The 23307-nt window shown below is 39.3% G+C and overlaps 1 protein-coding gene across 7 annotated transcripts; it reads left to right on the top strand.

Annotated features, from left to right (window-relative positions):
• The first annotated feature begins 889 nt into the window (after positions 1-889).
• On the top strand, positions 890-21834 carry LUC7L3 (LUC7 like 3 pre-mRNA splicing factor). Of its 7 annotated transcripts, XM_075044438.1 has the most exons (13): positions 890-1620; positions 8428-8494; positions 9781-9820; positions 10053-10197; positions 11508-11582; positions 11671-11775; positions 12871-13032; positions 13517-13800; positions 14364-14524; positions 19625-19765; positions 19871-19976; positions 20390-20455; positions 21312-21834. In XM_075044438.1, exons 1-12 carry the CDS (start codon positions 1522-1524, stop codon positions 20412-20414), a joined length of 1410 nt encoding a protein of 469 aa, XP_074900539.1. In that variant the 5' UTR covers positions 890-1521; the 3' UTR covers positions 20415-20455; positions 21312-21834. The 7 variants fall into 7 exon arrangements, 5 of the variants coding, with proteins under 5 accessions (XP_074900539.1, XP_074900538.1, XP_074900537.1 ...); XR_012652687.1 differs by having other exon boundaries at positions 19871-20455; XM_075044437.1 differs by having other exon boundaries at positions 20390-21834.
• The last annotated feature ends 1473 nt before the right edge of the window (positions 21835-23307 follow it).

Raw genomic sequence — 23307 nt, 5'->3', positions numbered from 1 at the left:
TAAACCAAGTTACGGCAGGGAGAACAGCTGGTAAAAATTTCACGACTATAAACGGTCAAAATAACATTTTCAGGCTCCAGCCGGACAGCTAGACATTTCTATTCGTCTGCGCTGCGTGACCATGCCGGGGAAATCTGCAGTAGTTAGGCTCCAGTATACCTGTTTGCCTTCTTGATGCAATTAGAACAACACAAAGAAGCTGAAACAGCCCAGTTCTGCCCCATTTTCTAAAGCAAACACCCACCTCCTGTCCCACCCCCAACCGTAGGTTATTAAGACTGAAAATTCATACAAGTTGTCTTGCATTGATTTCAGTTACACTCTTCCAACAGTTCCAGTGGGTTGTTAAATCATTACAAAGCGTGAAAGAACTTTGTGGAGCCTTACAGCGCTGCCTAATGGAGGTGTTACGGGCAGATTTCCGAAAGGAAACTCTGCAGGGAACGCTGGCATTTGCATGAAGCCCTCGGTGATGCTGAGCGAGGCTGCTGAGAGTCCTGTGGGTTTTACAGGATCAGCACGAGTACAGACTTCAAGCTCTTCAAAAAAATACATAATTTCATTAAAAATGTAATTAATTTCATGCACTTAGGATGTTCAAAATGATTTTGAGAAATCGGGAAGTAGCTGAAAATTGGCATGCGAAAGTCAGTAAAGATGAGGTACAAAGTCACTCCTAAAAAGGAAAAAAAAAACCAACAAAACGAGCAGAAACGGGTTCCAAGACCAAACAGTAAGATTTGTATTAGATCTGAGGGACTTTATTTTCCCCCCAACGTGTCAGTAGAACTCCACTGCTGGAGGCAGCCAGGCGGTCGGCGACTGCACACCAGGGATGGTTTCGGTGCCCGTGACCCTGCCAGGGAGCAGAGGGGACCGCCATAACCCTCCAGCTGCCGCCCAGGCCCCAGTCCTCTGCCTCCCGCCAAGCAAAGCACGGCGAAGGCTCACGGTGAAGGCTCCCGCCAAAGCACACCGCGCGCCTGGGCCGCGTCCCAGCGCCATGACACCCCACAGGGCAGGACACCGGCCTAGCGGGGCACCTGGCGTCCCTCACAGCCAGCCACGCACCCGTGTGTGGTATTTCTCTGTGGCGTTATTTCCCGGTGCCGGCGCCTCCTCGCCCGTCGAGGCCCCCTCGGCGGCCGCGCACGCGACGGCACCCCCAGGCCGGGCCGCAGGAAGGAGACCAGCCCCGTCCCGGTTTTTCCCCGCCGCCACGTCGAACCGGGAGCCGTCGCGGCCTCCGCAGGGACGCGGCTGCGGCAGGCGCCCGGTGGGCGAGGAGCGCGGCGGCCGCCCCCCACCCCGCCAGGCCGGCGGCGGGCCCGTCCCGCGCTCCGCCAGGCCCCAGAGGCGGTTAGCAGGCGCGCGCTGCATTGTGGGCAGGGCGAGGAGTCGTGCCGCCATTTTGTCTCTGTCACTCTCGGCGGCGGCGGCGCGGTCGGTCGGGGAGGAGAGGCGGCGGCGGAGCAGCAGCAGCCCGTGTTTGGCGAGGGGGGATTCGGCCAGGAGGACACGATGATATCGGCCGCCCAGCTCCTAGATGAGCTTATGGGCCGGGACAGAAACCTGGCCCCGGATGAGAAGCGCAGCAACGTGCGGTGGGACCATGAGAGCGTGAGTGAAGCGGAGCCGCCTCTCCCCTCCCTCCCTCCTTCCCATCCCCCTCGCAGGGCCGGGGTTTTGTCGTAGCGACGCGGACCGCGGGTGCGGGCCTGCACCCTTCTGCCGAGGGCGGGGGGAAGGGATGAGGTGCTGGCCGCGGGTAGGGGAGGGGGCTCCCCGGACTTCGGCGGGGGTGCGGGTCGGGCCCTTCGTGGGGAGCCCGAGGGTGCGGGGCTCCTGCATGGCGGCCGCGGGGCGGGCTAGGCCCGGGCCGTTGCGCGGGAACCTGGCTGAGCCTTAAGAGGAGGAGGAGGAGGAGGAGGAGGAACCGAGTGGCCGGGAGGGAGGAGGATCCCGCCATAGCAAGGCTGTGCGAGAGGGCTTGCGCTGTTGTTTGGGCTGCTGGGAGGGAGGGGAGAGGCCTTGTGTTTGGGTTTCGGCGCAAGGGGGAGAGGTTGTGTTCTCCGTGGAGTGTCGATAAACGGGAATAGGGGTTTTCCAAGACGCCTGTTGGTGGCTGAGATCTCCCGTGGGGAAAAAGAAAAATAATGGGGGGAGGGGGTAGTGGAATTCTGCTCTTCTGGATGGAAGCCTGATGGTTTGCACGAAGGGAGATGAGGCAAATGGTAGTAGTTTGGAAGACAGATGTCTCTGGATCTCTTCCGGAGTGTGGTATTGGGGAAGGAAACAGAAGGGTACAGACGTACTGACTTAACTATCTGGAGGTTATAGCGCAAGGAAGAACCGTAAAACTTTTGCAACGGAGGATTTTGATAACAAAAGCTTGATTCCTTCTGGCCTTCCTCAAAGGAATTCTGCAGTTCCTGGGGGCAGGGGAGGGCTAACCTAAACAGTACTATTGTGTAGTAGTACTTGCATATTTTTTATTAGTGTGGTTGTTCGTTAATTTTCTGCAATAAATAGCTCAAACGACAGTTTTTAAATTATTTTGGAGTGGGGTTTCTCCCAGCTATGTTTGAGCTTTAATATGAATGATGACTTTTAGTGACACCCATCATAGTCGTATTGTAAGTTATTAAAAAAAAAAAAATCAGTGGTAGTTACAAAGTTCCTATAGCTGCTTCTTTAGGAGAGATGAACACTTTTTTTCCTCGTTCGTGATACATTTTTTGGGTTACGGTATAAGTTAAAGTGTCACAGTTACAATAGTTTGTTTATTACCTGTGTGGTAGGGATTTCTGTGGTTTAAGCTGCAAAAAGCATTTAGCCCCCCCCCCCCCCTTTAGCATTTTCTTGGGATGTTGTTGAGAGGAGGGAGAAATGCTTGCTTTTGACTGTTCTAAATTGTGTCTTAATTACAGAGGTGGGAATTTCATGTTTTCAGATGAGAGTTATGCTATTTTAAAGATGGCTAATACATGTTTTAATTTGTCTCGGAACACATGAGATAAGGACAAATATAATGTCTTAGATTTTGCAAGTGCAAGGAACTCCCCCCACCCCCTATCCACTTGAAAAATGCTGCTATATAGGTAAGCTGTGCACATCAGTAGGAGGTTGTGAGTTCACAAAGTTTTCATGACCTTCTTAATGTATTTCCAGACCTCTCTTACTAACCATATATCATTATTCAATTAGGTGTTCAGTTATATATTTTCTTTTGATTCTGAAAGTAAGAAGGAGTTGTTCAGCTTTGGAAATATGAAGTAAATGGCTTGAGCCATGTTGGTCCAGGTAGAATAGATAAGGGGATTGGTTTGCTTTATTTGGTTTATTTCTTAAGGTGAGAGAGATTTTTTTCTTTTTCTTTTTTTTTTTTTGCCTCATTCTCTTTAATCAAGTTCAGATTACTTCCTTCGTCTTCAGGTGAACAAATTTTTCAATTTTAGGCTGAAGAGATTGACTGTAACCCTAGGAATCTGTCTCTAAGCTGTTCAGTTTTGTTTCAGAAATGGGGCCTTGTGTCTTCTTCCCAGTCCTGCTTTGACAATTTAGAAAGTGGAGAGCTGTCCTGTGTCTTAAGGCCAGTGGGAAATTTACCAGCTTAGGGTTGGGCCTTCAGTCTTGCAGGAACTGCTGCTGTTTGCTCTGCTCCTGCTTTTATTTATGAAGTTTATAGGACTGTAATTAAATGCAACCTCTCTGAAAGGAATGTTTTCATAGATTCCTATAGTCAACTGACGAGTTCGTAAAAAAAAAAATAAAAATTTACTGCTGTTAAAACATGTGTTTCGGTTTGACTTCCTACATCACCTAAAGATTAAATTTGCAATGCTGACGTGTTTTTAAAGACAGGAAATGCAGATAAGGTTCAGATAGTAACATTAATTCATCTGCTTGACTGCTGCTTTGCTTTTCAAATGAAATACATATGCTAATGTCATTTCTTGTAAAATTAGATGATATATCAACATGTAGCCTTTTCAGTGAGCATGTTGTACTCATACCGAAGTTTAAGATTTTGTGTCACATTTCATCAGTTTTAGATATGGAAGGTTATCAAAACAAGGTCATCTCTATTTTCTTTATAATTTGTAAATTGCATCTAGGTGGTTATTGAAAACTATATGGAAGGTGCAATGAAATACAAGGTAGGAGTAGGTTGTTTTGAAGGTGTGGAAGCAGAAGCTCAGATAGCTGAGCATTTATTTGCAGTTATAATGAAACATGTTGATCATGTATTGTAAAGCCTTTTGTAGAGCTTAAGATCTTACTTTAAAACTTTGATATGATTAAAGCTTTTAATCTTAAAAAAATGAAATCCCAGTTGCTGTATATTTCAGTATTGCAGCCTGTCCTTAGATGATCGATTCTAGTTTTGGCATAAAGGCTTTCTGTTTTGTATGCAGGAGGAAATTATTAGTATCATATATTTTAGTCTTTCTGCTTACCGTCATATCCATAGACAAAGTATATTTCTGGAACAGTAACTATTGATTCACGCATTCTTGCTTTAATATGCCACCTATACAAAACAAGTTCATGTGGAAACAGCAATTGTGTAAGAGTTCTGAGGCTGTTCTGTAGCATAAGAAAGCCCAACATTGACTTCCCATGCTTTTTATAAGGCTTTGAAATTGTAATGGTTCATTCCTTCAAGGTAAATTCAGTGTTTTCAGAAAGTGGGGAGGGGTGGAAAGCTGTTATGGACAAATGACTGTGAGCAGTTATCTCTGATAGGAATGCAGTTTCTCAAAGTGTAGGTTCTGTATTTAAAATCTGATTTGATGGAATTAGCTATTTATGATGTGTTACACTTTTATGGTTTTTTAATGCCAGTACAAACATTGGTTTGCATCTAGATAGAATCTCAGATTTTAATCCTCCAGGGGATGAGGGGAAGGGGGGCTTAATTGAGTTTTACTTGTTTTGGAAGAATACTAATAATGGAAGGTTATCTCTAAGAGTGGGGTTTGGGAGAAGGGCTTATGTTTGTTTGCTTTTGGCTGGGTGGGCATTGCTCATAAAATGTCTGATGAATGTGAACTCTAATGGTTTCAAAGAACTCATCTATATGAAGGAATTTCCTAGGTTCTGGTGTGTAAGCCACAACCTGCTGGATTTTATTCTCAGCCTTTTTACTAGGAATTGTCTGCCTAAAGGAATTTGCTTACATAATCAGTTGTACTGATACTTGTCCATCAGTAAATGATTTCTTGCAGAAGAGCAACATGTTAGTGTAGAAGTCTTAATGATACAGAGCTGTCAATAGTTTGTTTATATAGGAAAGTTTTGAATTGGTTCACAGACTCTGGAAGAGCTAGCCATTCTTGCTGTCAGCTTAGTCAAATTTGAGGTGAAGGATACTACTTTCCCACCTCCAAGAGATTTCAAGGGTTAGTGAATTTGAGATGAAGTAGTGGAAAGTTCCAAGTGTCTGTCTATATTCGTTCTAGCGTCTTACCAAAATGTGAGGCCCTGGAGGCTTTGAGACACAAGCTATGGCTAATCCTGCTGAAGTAGTTTGACAGTAACATTCCTGTCTGTTACATGTTCTTCGTAGCGGAGTCATCAGAATAATTCGGCAAAAAGGAATAAGTGCTTGTTACCTGCATAGGTAAATATCCATCCTAAACTGCCTGTTGCTCTGTTTCTGCAAATAGGGAATGTATTTCCATATTACTTCTGGCTTGTGCTAAGTGCAGCAGTCTGATAAGCCATGGATGAGTAATGCCATTTGAAGCGTATCACCTCTGTTTCAGTCCTTTAATGGCCCTGTGACTCTTCAGCCGTTTCTTGGCCCTTTCTATTCTTACTCATCATTGATCACTTAAGACTGACTGTAAGTGCAGCTGACTGGCATCTACAGCCTGTCAAGGCAAATGTAGCACACGGTGAAGCTAAGCCACAGTGATTCCTTTCAAGATTCTCTCAAGTCATGTTTTTCTGTTGAAGTAAAATCAGTTGAAGAGCATAATGAAATAGGTATGAGAGAGGGAGAAAATTGCTGCAGATGCACTAGTTCTGAACCACTCTAATCTGAGTATTTGTCTGCAGGCTGCTGCTTAGGAGAGAGTGTCAAGTAGTTCACTAGGTACCATAACATCCAGAGCTAGTTAGAGGAAAATTACTGCAGCTTTTCAGTGTGTGTGTGGGGGAGGGTTTGTTGTTTTTTTTAGTATGTAAATAATTAATACAATATGTGACACGTTTAAGCTGCATATTTTAGTATTGGTTACTACAGTTTTGGGCTGTAATCATCAGCTCATAAGAGGAGGCTTTTCCTAGCAGTGCTGCTTCATAAAATCATTTTAATTATTTCTGATGTTGGTTTGTTTTGTTGTTTGGGGGTTTGGTGTTTCGGTTGTGGTGTTTTTTTTCCCTTCATCATACTTCTGCCTCTAATAACTTTTCCTTTGCTCCTTTTGTTGCTACTTGTTTCAAAACTGTTACAGGCCAGTTGGCGTAATTTTTGAGCTGACAGAAGACGTTCTACAACTCTTTTTACAGCATAATACAGTCAGGCTGTAATTATTGTGCTTTCTGTGTCTTAGGAAATTGTCTAATTTGTCCCTGAAATTTTATGGGGGGAATTGCCATTTCATTGACCTAATGCTTGGATATGAGGATGAGAAAATGGAGGGGAGAGAGAATGTAGAGAGAAATTGTATTTCTATTGACTAGTGCAGGAGTTCATCTCAGAAACTGCTCCCTTGAAAAAACTTGATATTAAAACAAGGGATATTGCAGCTTTCAGAGAAGAGAACCGATTCTGAAACCACATTTTGTCCAGTAACTTTCTCTTTGCTTCCCGAGGAGAAAAAAATTTGTGATTTTGTGTGGTGTTTTCTTAACTATTCTTGCTAAATTGCTTCAAATAGGTGCCACAGTGTCCTAACCTGGATCACAGGAGAAGTATTCAAATTATATAGTAAAAGATATTTGTTTGTTTGGGTTTTTTGTGTCCATGGCTTTTTAGTAGAAAGCTTGATTGTTTTTCTGTGTAATCTGTAAAGCAGTCAGTACAGTTTTAACTTCTGTAGTCTGATTCGCAGTCTGACAGTTAGCATGGAAAAATAAATTGGACTGATCTAGTTTGATCAACTGGTGTCACAGGCATTTCAGTGAGGTGTTGGTGTGGCGTAGGTTTTGGGTCTCTCTCCTCACCCCCATTTGTTAAAATACTTCAAAATGTATCTTAGGAAATAATATGTCGCAAATCTTTGTCCGCAGTATATGTGAGAGTATGAGAACTAGGTTGTAATATGCAGTAGCAATTACTAGATTTGCCAAATACTGGGAACTGGTGCAACATAAAAGAGATGTTAGAAGAATGTCCAGGCTAGTTTTGGATTGACACGTTAGTTAATGGCAGTCGTGTCTAGGGGAAGGGTCTGTTGAAGAATTAATTATTTAAGACTGCCTATGAAGTTACGGGTGAAAGTATTTCTGATTTTTGTCTTTTGGGCTGTTGTGAAGGAGATTTCTTTATTACAAACTTCAAGAACTGACCAACATGACTAGTTAAGCCTATGTTCATAGGTGAGGGTGAATAATCTTTTTAACAAAAGCTGGTTTTATCCCATCATATGTTAAGTATTTACTAGCTAGACTAACAGGTTGGTTTTTTGCTAACTTCCTGGTGGTATTTTTCTGTTATCAAAAAGAACCTGACTTGCTAGTGTAAAAATAGGCTGTGTAGAAACAAAACAAACCCCTTTTTTAGTTGGCAGGAAACCAGGTTAAAATGAATGTCTTCCCTGTCTGCCTTAAGAGGTATACAGTGTCTCTTTGCATATCATTCTTAAAGTAGGAATTTTTAAAAGCATTGGAATGGGGAAGCTTTTGGATGGTTATCATCGTATGTGTTCTTAAGTCTTTTAATTGACATCAGAATTCTTGAGGCAGTACCTTATGTTTGAATGCTGATGGCTCCTGTTCTCCAAGGCGGTAGCATTGAAGAAATGAAGGCTGAATACAAAGTTGTTATAGACAGGCTAAGAGGAACTTGCTTCCATGGCAGACATCCTTACCCTTGTAGGTTTTCATGGTTAAGGAATTTCAGTGTAACTTTTTTAATAGTCCAATTGGATTTAATTACTTTGGAAATATCAAATACTATATAGTATTTACAAATAGATGACGCTGCTGTAATCTTAAATATTTAGCAGTGAAATTAAGAAATACTATTATTGCAGTGGAAAGTAAGACTTTTGGTGTTTTGTTGTTAAGGTGCACCTTGTAGCACTTACACCATCTTTGTGTTACTTGGTAGCAGTAAGTGTGTAAAATTTCCAGAAATTTTGCAGTGTACAAAGGGGATTTTTACACTATATTTTAGAAAATGGAAGTGATTACCTAAAATTGCCAGTTCATGAGGAAAAAAATGATGCCTGTTTCTTTCTTCTCCTCTGTCAGGTTTGTAAATACTACCTTTGTGGCTTTTGCCCAGCTGAATTATTTACAAATACCCGTTCTGATTTAGGTAAGTCTGTAAGTCGTGTCATTTTTATTCACTTGTATGTAATTACAATTGAACTTTTGTTTGCAGACTACATTTTTATTGTTTAGTGCTCTGACAAAACACTTTGAAAATAGGCTTTTTTATTTTTTAAAGGATTGCCAGTGATACAGTATGGTAAGAGCAATGTTTATTCCAGATACTACCTCCTCTAAGTGAAAAAACTAAAAAGCTAAATTATTGGGTGTGAGGTGGTTTTGTCCTGAAGCATTGGCTTCTAGTTTGGTTTATTCTACCTGGGCAAGGTTTTAACTTATTTTTGTGTGAGTATGCTGGTTGGTTGGTTGGTTGGGTATCGGTTGGTTTTTTTTTTTCAGGAGGGGGAGTGGGGTGTTGGGTTGGAAGGGTCCTTAAAGATCATCTAGTTCCAAGCCCCCTGCCATGGGGAGGGACACCTTCCACTAGACCAGATTGCTCAAAGTCCCATCCAACCTGGCCTTGAACACTTCCAGGGATGGGGCATCCACAGCCTTTCTGGGCAACCTGTTCCAGTGCCTCACCACCCTCACAGTAAAGAAATTCTTCCTTGCATCTAATGTAAATCTACCCTCTTTCAGTTTAAAACCATTATTGAGCTTCTTTACTTTAGAGACTCATTTACTGTAATAGTTATTACTGAAGGCCATCTCTAAATTACTAGCAGTTTTCAAGCGACGGTATGCGGACAACATGTAGTTTGGAGACAGTAACTAGGAGAAACAGGCTTCTTGTCTCAGCGTTAATTTCCAAGTCCTTTGAAGAGTTTGATAGACTGGGGAAGGTGATGAATTTTAACGTGACTACCTTCATGAACTCCAGCCACATACGTCCTAATTTTATTATTCTGAAGATCAACGTTTTAAGTAGCCAGTTTATTACAAAGAACACTGGCTGGAGCTTAGAATGTGCTTAATGAAGTTACCCTTCATATGTCATTTTTCTTTTTCTTTTTTAAGGCCCCAGGTGTTTAAAGTATTACTTTGTTTGTGTAGTTTTACCAGTGTAGAACTTGATCTGGAAATTCTGTTTTATATGAAGACTTTATATGTCATCCAGAATCTCCTTTGGTTTTATAATTGCTAAACCATATTGTCATTCTTTTTCTTTAATGTGTCTTTCAAATCCCAAGCAAAGGAAGCAGAAGGGCAGGCATGAAAGTTCTTGGGAAGTGTTTATAGCTCTGTTCTATCATGGTGCACAAACAAATGCTGGTGGAATGTGAATACAGCATTCAAGAATGCAAGCTCAAGCTTTTTGTGTGGTCTTTTTAGGTCCTTGTGAAAAAATTCATGATGAAAATCTACGTAAACAGTAAGTATGTTGGTTGATATGTTAATGCGAATAGTGTTTCTAGTGTGCTTGAAATTTTTTAAAAGCAACCCAACCATGAGAAACTAATTGCTTTTTGATTTATGTAAACATTTATTTAAATGTATAATATTCTCTTACCTTGAGTGAGAATTTATAACATTGCAGGTTTTGTTATTTATTTTTCATATATTATGGATTGATGTGAGCTTTCATTTTTAAAATATTTTACCAGGTATGAGAAGAGCTCTCGTTTTATGAAAGTGGGCTATGAAAGAGACTTTTTACGCTATTTACAAAGCTTACTTGCAGAGGTAGAACGCAGGATTCGAAGAGGCCATGCTCGTTTGGCACTGTCACAGAATCAACAGTCTTCTGGGGTAAGTCTGGAAGAATCATTGAGGCAATTTTTCTTCTAGATAGTGTCTTCATGTTCTCTCTTCTACCTGAAGAGACAAGGTATATATTTTTTTCCAGAGGATTCCCGTTAGATAAGTGTCTTCATCTGTTAGCCAGCAGATTGCATCTAGCCCTTATGGGCAAACCAAGTGGCTCCACAGTCAGCAAGAGTCCCTCTCTGTTCTCCCTAGTCTCTGTTTCCTCAGAATCAGTATCTGTTCTCTGCCCTGGAACATTAATCCTGTCAAGTGTTGTCTTTACCCTGTTAACCTCAGTTTACCTTCTCTCCCTTAGTTGCATGTTCCTCATTCTCTCCACTCATAAGCTGTATCACGGTGATGTTACCGAAGTAGGCAAGTACTGGGTCTTTCAGCCGCTGATAGAGCTAAATGCCTTTGTCAGATGCCATACTTAGGCAGTGGTCTCTTTCTGCTCCAGCACCATCATTGGCAGGCAGCGATGGAATCATGGAAGTTTGAGAAAGAAATGTGTCTGTGCAACTTTTCTCAGTTCCAAGCTGCATACTAGACAGCTGTTCATGAAAAGCTTAAACTGACTGGGAGAAAAATGTTATGTGTTTACTCCACTAATTTTTTTTTCTTGTCCCCTGATGGATTTGGAGCAGTGAGTGTGGCCTGTGCTCTCAGAGTTTCATGACTGCTAGGGTAGCCTTGCTCCTTTTTGCTACCCCAATTAATTGTTCTGTACAAAGTCCAGTTGCTTCAGAAGGAGCCGTGGACAGTATCCAGTCAAGAGAGCTTATTGGCTGTGGAGTAGAGCAAAGGTTGTGGGGGAAGCAGATACAAGTCTATTCTGGCAGCCTACAGAGAGGACACTACTAACGAGTACATTTGGGATAAAGTGAGATTCTTTTTGCATTTATGTTTAGAAGTTAAATTTCAGAGTCCACGGAACAGCTAAGTCATACTTGAGTCTCTGCAAAGATACGTAATAGTTGTCTGGCAGTTGCAGAGTTTAAATTTAGGACTTTGAATTCAGATGTCTTACCTTTTATGGACCAGGGCCTTGAATGTTTTTGTTGATTTAGGAGGAATTAGTGTGAGTAGAAGTTGCTTCACTCGGCAAGAGTGGAGTAAACTGTGTTGTGGAGTGTTATCTTAGACTAGACTATGATTAGTAGGTCCTCATGGGAGAAGAGGCAGGAGGAGGTTGTTCCTGAAGTGTCTCTGGAATATGAGAAAACATACATTCATGTGTTTTAAAGCTATTTTAACAAAAAAACCAAAAACAAAACAAAAAGACACACTTGTACTGTTGTACTGTTTGGCAGGGAGCGGGACCTACTGGTAAAAATGAAGAGAAGATTCAGGTGTTAACTGACAAAATTGATGTACTTCTACAACAGGTGAGGTTCTTTTCCCCCTGTAACAGAGACCTCTCGCCTTTGTTACTTGATTAAAAATTATACTTGAGGTTTTTTTATTGTCCTGTAGATTGAAGAACTAGGTTCGGAAGGGAAGGTGGAAGAGGCACAAGGAATGATGAAACTTGTTGAACAGTTAAAGGAAGAGAGAGAATTGCTGAGGTCTACAACTTCAGTAAGTAATGTGTTTGTAGTTCTGTCAGACTTATTTCAAAATTTGGTGCAACGGAATGTTCTTAATAACCTTGTCCTTACATTGAAGGCATGCAAGTTCTGTGCAGAATTTATTAGAAAATAACAGGACGTGTACGTGTGTTAATCCAATGTGTTGATTTAGCATGCTACCTTAAGAGTGGGTTTCCTGCACACAAATTATGAAATTATTTACACAGCAGTCCTGGAGGTGAACTTGCATCTTACTCTAGTTCAAGTCTCAGTTAAACTTTGCCATGTAGCCTCTGCAACGTTATTTTACTGAATTACTAATCTGACTGTGTTACAGAAAGCCCTTGTGTTAGGGCTGTGACTAGAGACAAGCATCTGTCTGATTTTGAGAGCTACAGAAGCCAAGGATAATGTGTTAAGTAGCAAGTTCCTGTCAATAAAAAGGAGCTTATGTTTAAACATTGTATTTTGATGTTTAATATAATGCTCAGATTGTGATTCCTGGTTTGGTTTTTAAATGTTGCAGGCAGCAGTGACTGTATCCGTACTATATGATTCATGAACATTGCACAGCAATAATCACTTGGGTTTATGTTGAAATTTCAGTGTATTTCTCGTATGTCTTTTGAAACAGTGAATTATTTGACTACCATCCTTTTAAATAGAAGCCCAGCATTCCTTTTTATATTTCTCCATGGGATATTCTAGCCTTTTCATTCCTTGAGACATATTCCATGGTTATTCTGCAGCTCCAGACATTTTAGTTGATGGCAAAGAAATAATCTTAAGAGAAAACTAATTTTTATTTCCTTAATTCTGAGATTGCAAGGAAGCTACAGATAAGGCTATATACATATTAATCCTTTGCAGTGAGGAATAAGGTTTGTTTTCTGTGTTTTCTAATTGACCCTTTCCTTGTGGCTTATGTGGAATGGGTGTATGTAGCCTAGTAGGTGCAGTGCTCCAAAGACAAAGCATGCAGATATGATTTTCAGTTTTCAGTAGTGCCTAGGATTTGACAACAGTAACAATAAAGTTCTAAACCTCTTCACTGGCTTCTGACTAAAAGTTTTCTTTTGCTTTATGAAATATTTTTCTTCTGCAGACAATTGAGAGCTTTGCAGCCCAAGAAAAGCAAATGGAAGTTTGTGAAGTTTGTGGAGCCTTTTTAATTGTAGGAGATGCACAGTCCAGGGTAGATGACCACTTGATGGGAAAGCAGCACATGGGTTATGCCAAAATAAAAGCTACTGTAGAAGATTTAAAAGTAAGCATCTTCTTCCGTTATTGAACATTTAAAAATTGCTTGGAGGCTTCCTAGAGTAAATAAAAGGCTGTCCAGTAGACTTTCTCAAATGGGTGAAATACTCCAAAGATGGTACATAAAAATTAGATGGAATCCTACATTGCGCATTTAGTCTTATGTTTGCACTGACGTCTTTGTTGTATGTGATTACACTAGATAAAAGCAAAGATGTAAATTCAGGTGGGAATTTTTTGTGGCCTTACTAAAGAACTGTAATGCAGCCTCTTCTAGTGAGAATGACAAGCGAAAAAAGCTCTGCAAGACAAAGGATTTCAGTTTCAGGGATTTTAGAAAGTGCTTCTATGTAGGCTGTCTTTTGCTTGAAAAAAAAACCTGTAATCTTCTAAAAGCTTAAGCTTCTACATCCTCAGAATGTATAAACTAAGTTATATTGAATGATTTATCTTGAGTAATCTTCATTTCTTTCTGTGAACTTTTTCTTAAGGAAAAGTTGCGAAAAAGAACAGAAGAACCTGACCGTGATGACAGGTTAAAAAAAGAGAAACAAGAAAGAGAAGAGAGAGAGAAAGAGAGGGAACGGGAAAGAGAAGAGCGGGAAAGGAAGAGGCGACGTGAAGAAGAAGAAAAGGAAAAAGAGAGGGCTCGTGATAGAGAGAGACGTAAAAGGAGTCGTTCGCGGAGTAGACATTCAAGCAGAACATCTGACAGAAGATGCAGCCGTTCACGAGACCACAAAAGATCAAGAAGCAGAGAAAGAAGGCGAAGCAGGTACGTGTGTGTGTGTGTGTGTTTTTGTGTAACTTTCCAAAATGTAAAAATCTTGTGGGGACTTGATCTGTCAGCCTGGGTAACATCACTCATTTGTTAGCTTCACTGTTGTTCTCTCTTAAGTGAATACACTTTACTGGTTCTAAGGTTAAGCAAGTTTTTGCTGCATGTTCACTGTCTTCTCTCCATTTTTGGAAGTAGATGACACCATTGTGGTAGAAGTGGTCTTAGGAGGGAGCTTTGAGTAGGCAAATGCTCCCGAAGAACGGGGGTGGGTTTTTGTTTTGTTTTGTTTTTTATTATTATAATTTTTCTCCTTAAGTTACCTTTAATTCATAAGATATTTTTAAGCTGTGTCGTTGAATGTTTGAGTAAATGACAAAGGCAGTATGAAGCCATGTACTGAGAAATACTTACTTACAGTATGGTAAGGCTTGTTTTAAATATTTGTTTTCTGCAAATAATAAATGTATTAGAAAGTGCTACTGTTTTACTATTTTATCTTCTGAGTTGGATAATACCAGCTGACATATACATTTTTGAAATTTTCTCTGAATGTTAAGGAGTCGTGACCGAAGAAGAAGCAGAAGTCATGATAGATCAGAAAGAAAACATCGGTCACGCAGTAGGGACAGGAGACGATCGAAAAGCCGGGATCGGAAATCCTACAAGCACAGAAGCAAAAGCAGAGAGAGAGAACAAGACAGGAAGTCAAAAGAAAAAGGTATGTTTGTGTGAAGACTGAGTTTATATCAAGTTCTGAAACTAATCTTTCCCTAAAGTCTCAAAAGCTCTTAGCCTGTCAGTGAATGACTGAAAGTTCTTCTTAGCATCAAATCAGATGTGGTTTTATAAGCTGTATACGTTGCTGTTAACCAATTTGAAGCATTTTGTTCATTCCAGTTATTGTTAATGTATGTGCGTGCATACGTGCACCCCAGTGTCGACCTCTTACCTGTTACAGTAGTTATTAAAAGCTTACCACTTTTGTCTGCAAATTAAGTGTGTGAGGACTTTGATGTATTTTAAGACCTGTTTACCTTTAGGAAAACATAAGCCTGTAATCAGATTTTCATAGTAGTGAATATCTTCTGTTCCTACTGTTAGCAGATATTTCTGTAATTACCCTTTGCTGGTACGTGCTTTGCGGGAGACTGGTAGCTGGTTTTTCATTTGTACCATCTATTACTTCTCTGCACTATCATGTTTCCTTTATTTTCCTTTAACAGTGCTTTTAAGTTGTTTTTCTAATCTATGAATGCAGTCCAAGATAAATCTTGCAGAATTTCTGTAATGCTCTAAATTACAATTGCATGCCCTCTCCCCAACCTCCTGCTCTTCCCCCCATCCTTCCACCTTGTTGTTTTGTTTTGGTTGGTTGGTTTTTGGGGTGTTTTGTGGTTTGTTTTTTTGTTGTTGTTGTTGTTTTTTTTGTTGTGTTTTTTTTAACGAAGTGAGATTTGCTTTGTCAGTATTCAGGTGAGTCTCAAAGGAATGCAGTATTAGTCCTTGGAACACTGTTATAGCAGTACATGCCATGTACAACAGCATTGATGGTGACTCACTGCTTCATCAAAGGCTGGTGTTCAGAAGCTTTACCTTTAAGTAAGATTAAAAAGAGCTATAGAGGGAACACTAGAGATTCACATTCTGTGAAAAAATACTAATTCACTGTTATTGCTAAATTTCCTCCTTTAAAAGTATTTAGAAACTTCTGGAGGAATGTAATACTAACTTTGGGCTTAAACGAGTGGCTCTGATGGGGTGCTGACTGATGTCCAGTCTGAAACAGCCACCCCACTTCATTATTAGAGCTGACCATCAGTAATGGATGAAACAATTCTGTTATGTTTCTAAGGTACTTTTGAGGTTCTCTGGAATGAAAGGTGCTATGCGCATGTTTCTGGATTGCATAGGCCTGTTTGCCCTACCCTTACTTTTTCATATTTATCCAGCAGATTAGTTCCAAAAATGTTGGTAATGCTTTGTGTATTTTTCTTGCCTGACTCCTTGGACCGTTTTAATTTTTCTGGTTTATTCTGTGGTGCATCTTTAGCACCGATTCTTCTCTTATTTTGCTTTGCCCTTTACAAGCAAGTGGTTTTTAGCTGCTTGCTCCTTGGCAGTGGGACTGATGCTTAGTGACTGAGTATTGTAGCCTGTATCCGTCCATTTGTTACTTTATTCCTACCTGATACTGTGCCTTTTTTTGCCTACTTTATGAACACATTTCTGGTACTTAGTCAAGAATGTCCTATTCAGTATTCTGTGTGTATCTGTGCATATAAATAACTGTGTTCTTATTTATTCAAATTTGGTCTGTTTTTGAGCTTAATAGCTTTTCAGTTCTTTCTTTAATCCTTCCATAAATAGAGGAGCTAGCGAACTTTCTTCAGCATCTCAGTATTTTCAGTTTTAACTTGACTGATTTACTTGCTGGCCGTTTTATTTGCTGCTTGCTACTTTCTTCCTCCAGAAATGAGAACAGTGAGGTGGTGCTATGAGCTGTGATGAAAATTCCACCTGGGAAAATCAATTACTTTTTTTTTTTTGACTATGTAGTCATGACATTTGTAGAAACACAAGTAGGCCTTAGAGCAGGACTATAATGCTGAAGAAGTTTATGTTTTTCCCTTTGTTGGAAAAATCTGTAATAAAAAAAGGGGGGGGGGGGGGAACCAGACCAGTAGTATTTAACAAGCAAGCATTTAACAAGCAAGCATTGAATTTCTGTGATGAAGCTGTAAACACCATTACATCCTCATGTTTGCAATGTGGCATTGTAGGTGGTTAAGTAGATATATGAACCTCTAAAAGCTATGTGAAGTGTGTGGCTGGCTACCTGCTCTACTGCTTGCACAAAAAGAAGTAATGTAGAAGTTAAGTCTTAACTTATTACATTTACTGCTACATTGGGAATACTGGTTTCAGAATCTAACTGTCTTTATATCCACCATTGATCTGCAGTTATAAAAGTAAGCAGCAAAGGCCTGGCTGTAACTATTCATGATAGTGCCTTTCATCGTGAAATCTCAAACTGCTTTATAAACATGAATCTTAACAGGAAAAAAAAGCAAGGCACAGTTGCCCAAGACTTGCCTACTGTTACACAACATTAAATTAGTGCCATACGTTGAATATTCAGAAGTCCTGACTTCTTGTTCACTAAAATACTGTGGAATACAGTGACCTTTAAGATTGTAAGAAAAACGTATATGTAAAAATGGAGACACTTAATTTCTGACTCAAGTTTCAGGAACAGGGATACACTTGCTAAAGGAGGGAGCCACTAGCCATAAACACCAGCTCAGCATTAGCTTAATATAAACCAGCAGAATGCAACTACTGTTCAAGTAAACGAACTTTAGAGTAGGTGGAATAAATAGGTGTTTTTTTAAGGAAAGGAAAACATCTGTTTTGCAAGTACCTTCATTTTATGAAGGGTTAATACTGGAACATGCCTCCAGACCACTTTAACTTGGCTCTTTACCTTCCTTAATCTAGATTCATATACTTACGTAAAAATAATTATATTTGCGATTGTGTTTTCATGTTAGTGATTAAACCTCAGCAAATACTGTCAGAACACCCAAACCCTCAGTAATACTGCGTATTATGTTTGACTGATTTTTGCATTCCCTGAACAGTAAAACCATTCACATTATCCTGGTAAGAATTCTCACAAAATATATCTGTTGCCCACACAAACTCAATCAGAAAAATGTGCATGTGTTGAATCAGGAAGCAAAGTTAATATTATGTGATTATACCTAATAGATCACAGCTGAAATAATACACACAGTTTCAACAGCAAACTAATTGTATGTGCTTTTAAAGAAAGAAATCTTATTGATGGAAAATACAGTGGAGGAACTTAACTGCTGCAGATACTCCAGGAGTTGAAAGAAGTTCAGTTGCTGGACTATTTGTTGAATATACTTTCTCAGTTCTGCTTGGCAAACTGGAGGTTTGCTATGGTAAACCTATTTTACTATATAAGTTTTTAGAAGAGTTTCATCTTTTGTACCACAGTTTAATAGTACTTTTTTAACCTTAAACAAAATTACCCTTCCTGACAAAATTCAAGAAACAAACAAGACAGAACAAAACCCTGCACACTGCACATCCATAGGGCTATTAAGATCTACCATATCTACATAGGACAGAAGATAAGATTATTGGACTGACTACTAGTCCTCTGCGGGGAAACAAGACTACTATTCCTCAATGGATCTACGTGTGCATCGGAGATACCTATAAGACACAAAAAGAAGACTTTTTAACAAGGTTAGTTAGAGTGCAATCTACCTGCGGAGTTGCAAAACTGAGGGCAGACAGATACAAAATTACTAGTTCTTCAGTTAGCTTTTTGACATCGCTGAGTGCTTTCTCCAAGCACAGTGCACTGGATGTGCTGCTTCAGATGGAAACTCAGTAGTACTGTTCATTAGGCAGTTGCCCTCATTTCTGTGTGGGGGCTTTACCCCTCCCTTTGGTGGTCTGTTTTAAAGCAAAAGTTGGGATGTTGCTTCTCTTTTAAAGCTTAATTTCTACTTTGTCTTCTGGAATATGAAAGTGTCTTATGCCAGTCTAGGTGATAACGTTATTTAAAATAGCTTTTTCAGAGTGTTCGATCTGTGTGTTCCTGTGTTGGGGATATATATATATATTTATTTATATTATTTATTTTAATTGCCCGGATAGCAGGGAATAATCAGAAAAAAGAGCATGAATGTTGTTCTGTATGATGACATCCGAGAGGTTGGTTTTTTGGATTTTTTTTTTTCTCTCCAAAGTGTCTTTACTGATAAAAAGGTTGAATATTGTGGTGTGAAATAATACAGAAATAATTGATATTTTTATTAAATTTGCAAATACTGAATTTATGGATGAGGCACGCAGCTCTAATACTGAATGTTTTTCTCCCCATGGAAATATTTTTACTTCTGGCTTCCTTCCTTCTTTGAAAATTATTGAGGAAAAGATGAGTTTTTCAGCAGTGTAGCAAACTCTTCAGTCATTTTTCCAATTCATGATGAAATTGTGGGGTCCTTCCCATCTTGCTGTTCTTTTGCCTTTGGAAAATAGTGCTTTTTATGTATCTTCCAAACTGTCTCCCCAAGCCTTTTTAATGAGTGGGTTAAAAGTGACTGCCATTTCTGTAACATTGAGAATTAATAATGCTGACAAGCGTGCAGCTTCTGTGACATACCATACAGTAAAGTTAATTTTGATTGTCATGGTGATCCCCACCTTCAAAGCTATTGGTGCTCAATATTGTTTGTTTGCACAAGTATTTGATCGTTCGGGGTTGCTAGGTTTTTTCAACTGGCAAGTATTGATTTATTTGATAATGCACTGATGCATTGTCCCACCACTCTTTTCTGATTCTGTTTTCAAGAACCATATTCAATGAGAATTGTAAACTGAAGAAGGCCATACACATCATAAATTAAAAATTGGGGACAAAAAGAGTCCCACGATAAGTAAGGAAGCCATGCACCATAATTACACATTTGCCTAACTTCTCAACTGCCTCTTTACCCCCAATCTGTATATTTCAACAGACAGCTGAGTAGCTGCCTCTGTTAGGAGGTCTGTCCTTTTTCCTCTTTTCCCCACCCTGTACTGTCCCCTTTGACCTTTTTTTTGTACCCTCTGCATTCCAGCATGGTAGTCTGAAGCCTATTCCTGTAACTTTCTTGAGTATTACTGTTATTGCTATAGAAAGTAATTTGTCCCATTTTGTATGCAATATATATCTCACATGTGCAATGTTTGTTTTTACTTTGAAATCCATGGTCAATGTCTTCTTTCATGGCAGAAAAGAGGGGATCTGATGATAAAAAAAGTAGTATGAAGTCCAGTAGTCGAGAAAAACAGAGTGAAGACACAAATACAGACTCGAAGGAGAGTGATACTAAGAATGAGGTCAATGGGACCAGTGAAGACATTAAATCTGAAGGTGACACTCAGTCCAATTAAAACTGATCTGATATGACCTCAGATCAGACAGAGGTAAGTGCATTATTTCAAACTTTGATTAGGGCTTTTTGTTACTGTTTAACAGTGCAGCGTAAGTATGCACAGATGAAGATGGAACTAAGCCAAGTAAGAAGACATACTAAAGCACCTTCTGAAGGAAAAGACAGTGTAGTCCTGCAAAACATTTTGAGGTACATTGTTTTGTCTCAGCTATTTTGTAGCAGACTCGTGCCCCCATTAGTGTGCCTCTTTGGGACATATTTGTAATATAGTCACCATAGAAAAATTAATTATCCTTTTTTATTTTTAGGGATTTTGTTATCGTTTTTTTTAAAAGTTGAACTGTTTTTGTATTTAAGTCCATATTGTGTTGGTACATCAGCAGAAACTTTTGCTTTAATACTTAATATTTGAGGCACATGTTGGACTACTTTGTTTTCATATAAACTGCTAGTATTTCTTTGTCAAGGATGTTTCTAGTTTTTTTGCTTTATTGCCTTGCATTCTAATGCAGTTTGTTCTGTAACTCGAGAGCCAGTAGCATTGGATTGATGGAAGTGTAGGGTTTATGAATTATTGCAGCTGACTACCATACCTCACACAGCGTTGGTGTTGTGAGCGGCCCATGAAAAGCCAAATTAAAAATCAAGGATTCAGTCAAACTAAGCAGGTACTCATGCCAGGTACTCCTTTCTCTACCCACATCCATGTTTGAATGCTGTTGCCTGTAATCTTTAAGCTTACTGTTGTGTTTTTGATTTTCAAGATAGTGAAAAGGACTTTTTGTGTATTGTGTGAATACTGTAAATCTGATGTTAACAGAATGGAATTTTCTTTCAACTGTATGTAGGGATGCAGTGCTGCCCAGAATTAGATATCTTTAAAGAGTTTAAAATGCAATAAACACTACATAATAATCGCCTTGTTACTTTCAATGCAATTCAAGTCTTTAAGAGGTATGTGTTTAATATTTCCTACTGTGTAGGAGAATTTGCAGTCAGCCATAGTACAGAGAAGTGGAATGGCTGATAACAGACTTCTAAGGCAAATGTAAATACAAAGACAGATGCCACCAAATGATTACAGTGTTCATGGCAAGAATGTATGCTGAGAAACTGTTTGTTGGAAATGAAACAGCTAAACAATAGGAAATACAAATACTGTATTAAAAAGAAAACTTGAAGTTTTTTCCCCACTTTTGACATAGCTTTCTTACTCTTACAGAAGGTCTTTAGTTGTATTCCTGAAATAAGGAACTAACAGTGGAGAGTACAGCTGATAAATGAGCTTCTTGCAACATAATTTGTTACTGTAGTTTCATTAATTATGCTAGGACTCTTAAACACTTAATGTTGATTATTAAACCATTAATGCTACATTATTGCTTCTAAAGCCAGTCATGTTCAATGTTGACATTTTTGTAGAGTTAAGATGACAGCTAACAACTGGGCCAATATATAGGAATGGTAAACTAAATGCTCTTAATGCTGTCTAATTGTCTGTTTTCCCAAAATTTTGCATTATAGGACTACTACATGAAGAGTCTGCGAAGACAGCGGAAGACAGCTTAAACTGAAGATCTGCTTTAAAATGAGGTGAAAGAAAGCTGTAGTGGCGTAGAAAAATATAAAGTTGAGTTAGAAAATTTTTTTTTATAAAATTTAATTCAGGACTGGTGTTTCCTCCCAGAGTTCAGAAAGATGTGTTGATAATAGCACATATGCTACTGAGAATATAAGTCCTGTATCCTTTTTTTCTTTAAGACTTTTTAAGATAAGAAACCAACATAACCTGAACACATGGCTTGCTCAGTGTTTAATTGCAAGTTTTCATTCTTGGACTTTAAAACACAAGAATAAATGTTTAGTATTTGTGTGAATCAAACTAAAATGAATCCCATTTTTACAACTAAGCTATTCCTAGCTTCTTGATATACAAGAAATGGAAATAAAGTATCTTTGAATTTCTGTTACAAATTTGATTGTCTCTGTCATTGAACGTTTAATATTAAATAAGTTTCTTTCCTAATAAATCTACTCATGTCTTCAAGTTAAGTCCATTAATTTGGATGCTTAGTTATTCTGTGGTGATTGTGGGTTTGGGTTTTTCTGGTGCCATCAGTTAGTATTTCAAGTTTACTTTTTCAGCAGTTAGACGGCTGTTGGATTCTGTGTCCCCTAAAAAGTGCAGCTTATGCTGCAGTTGGTTAAGAAATTTTAGAAATCCTACAATAAAAATGTAAGCCTTAAGCCTTTATCAAGTAGTTTAGACTTCTACAGCATTATCAGAAAGATGCCGCTGCTGACACTGGCCATCAGACTGCCTTATATTTGCATTGTAGTAGCAGTGTGGAATATTAACGCAGTTGGTAAGCATGCACAGTCTGCATGTTAGAACAGATACCAGGGAAAGGAGACCTGCCTTATGCTTTCTTGTGAAGCTCTAGTGCAAGCAAGTTTGCTTCTTGTTGGAGAAGAACTGCACTGAGTACTAGTCAGCAGCAGAGACAGTAAGGTGTACTTCAGTGCTATGTCTGTAAGGCACTGAATTTACTATTTTAAAAAAAAGCATTATCCTTCATATTAGTATTCAGGACTTGACTATACATGTAACTGAAGTCAACTATACATGGACAAAGCACTATTGTAATTTGCTTGTTCTAATTTTGTTGTGCCTTGTATTGTCTGTTTGTGGAAGTGCACTCATAAAAGGATCTGCATGTTGGTCCCTCTGGTGAAATGGAGTGCTGTTTTTTTGGTAAGGAGGGATACCACAGGCAGCCAGCCATGTTCCCTTTCTGACTGATAGTGTTTTAAAGCAGACACCCATACAGGGGTACAGGGGATTGAGACTGGGTGGTAGGGGTTTTTGGAAAAACTTAACACAAAAAATTAATGCAAGTAGGAGCAAGTAAAATTATAACAAAGTTCTAATTATGGACATTGTATGAACACCTATTCCTTTTGAAACTTGTGTAAGAGAAGTGATTCAGCTGCTGCCTGAGTGTGTTACTTCTTCCAGTGGCTAAAATGTTTGTCTTTTACCTTCTGTTGCACATACTTGTTACAGGACTAGCATTTTCCCTTCCTTATTTTGCAGAGGTATAAATGATAAAATGAGGTACCTCGTAGTAAATTAGACTGAGATTCAGATTCTGACATGTCTGATGATGGAATCTTTCCCTAGTGCACTGAAGATGAAGGAAAAAGTCTTATCTTTCAGAGCATAGGAAGCATAGTGCCTTTCTTAGTAACAACCTTCAGATTTGACTGTAAGGAGTGTCTGCACAACAGATTCATCTGTGAAAAGTGCCATCTTCAGCACCTGAGCCCAAGATAAATATAATCTCAGCTTTTCTAGGAATGCTAAGCAAAAAGCAAGTAGCTTAAGTAAGCACCTCCTACATGCTTTCTCCATAGTGGTTTTGACAGCCTGACAGTCTTTTGAAAATGTACTGGCCCATCATTTTTCAAAGTTGTGTTTAAAATTTTAGTGTCCTGTCCCCTCTAGAGTGCCATGTAT

The sequence above is a fragment of the Buteo buteo genome, chromosome 13 (genome assembly GCF_964188355.1).
Source record: "Buteo buteo chromosome 13, bButBut1.hap1.1, whole genome shotgun sequence".
Taxonomy (NCBI): Eukaryota; Metazoa; Chordata; class Aves; order Accipitriformes; family Accipitridae; genus Buteo; species Buteo buteo.
The sequence above is the reverse complement of the archived record's forward strand: the minus strand, read 5'-3'. Positions and strand labels throughout refer to the sequence as shown.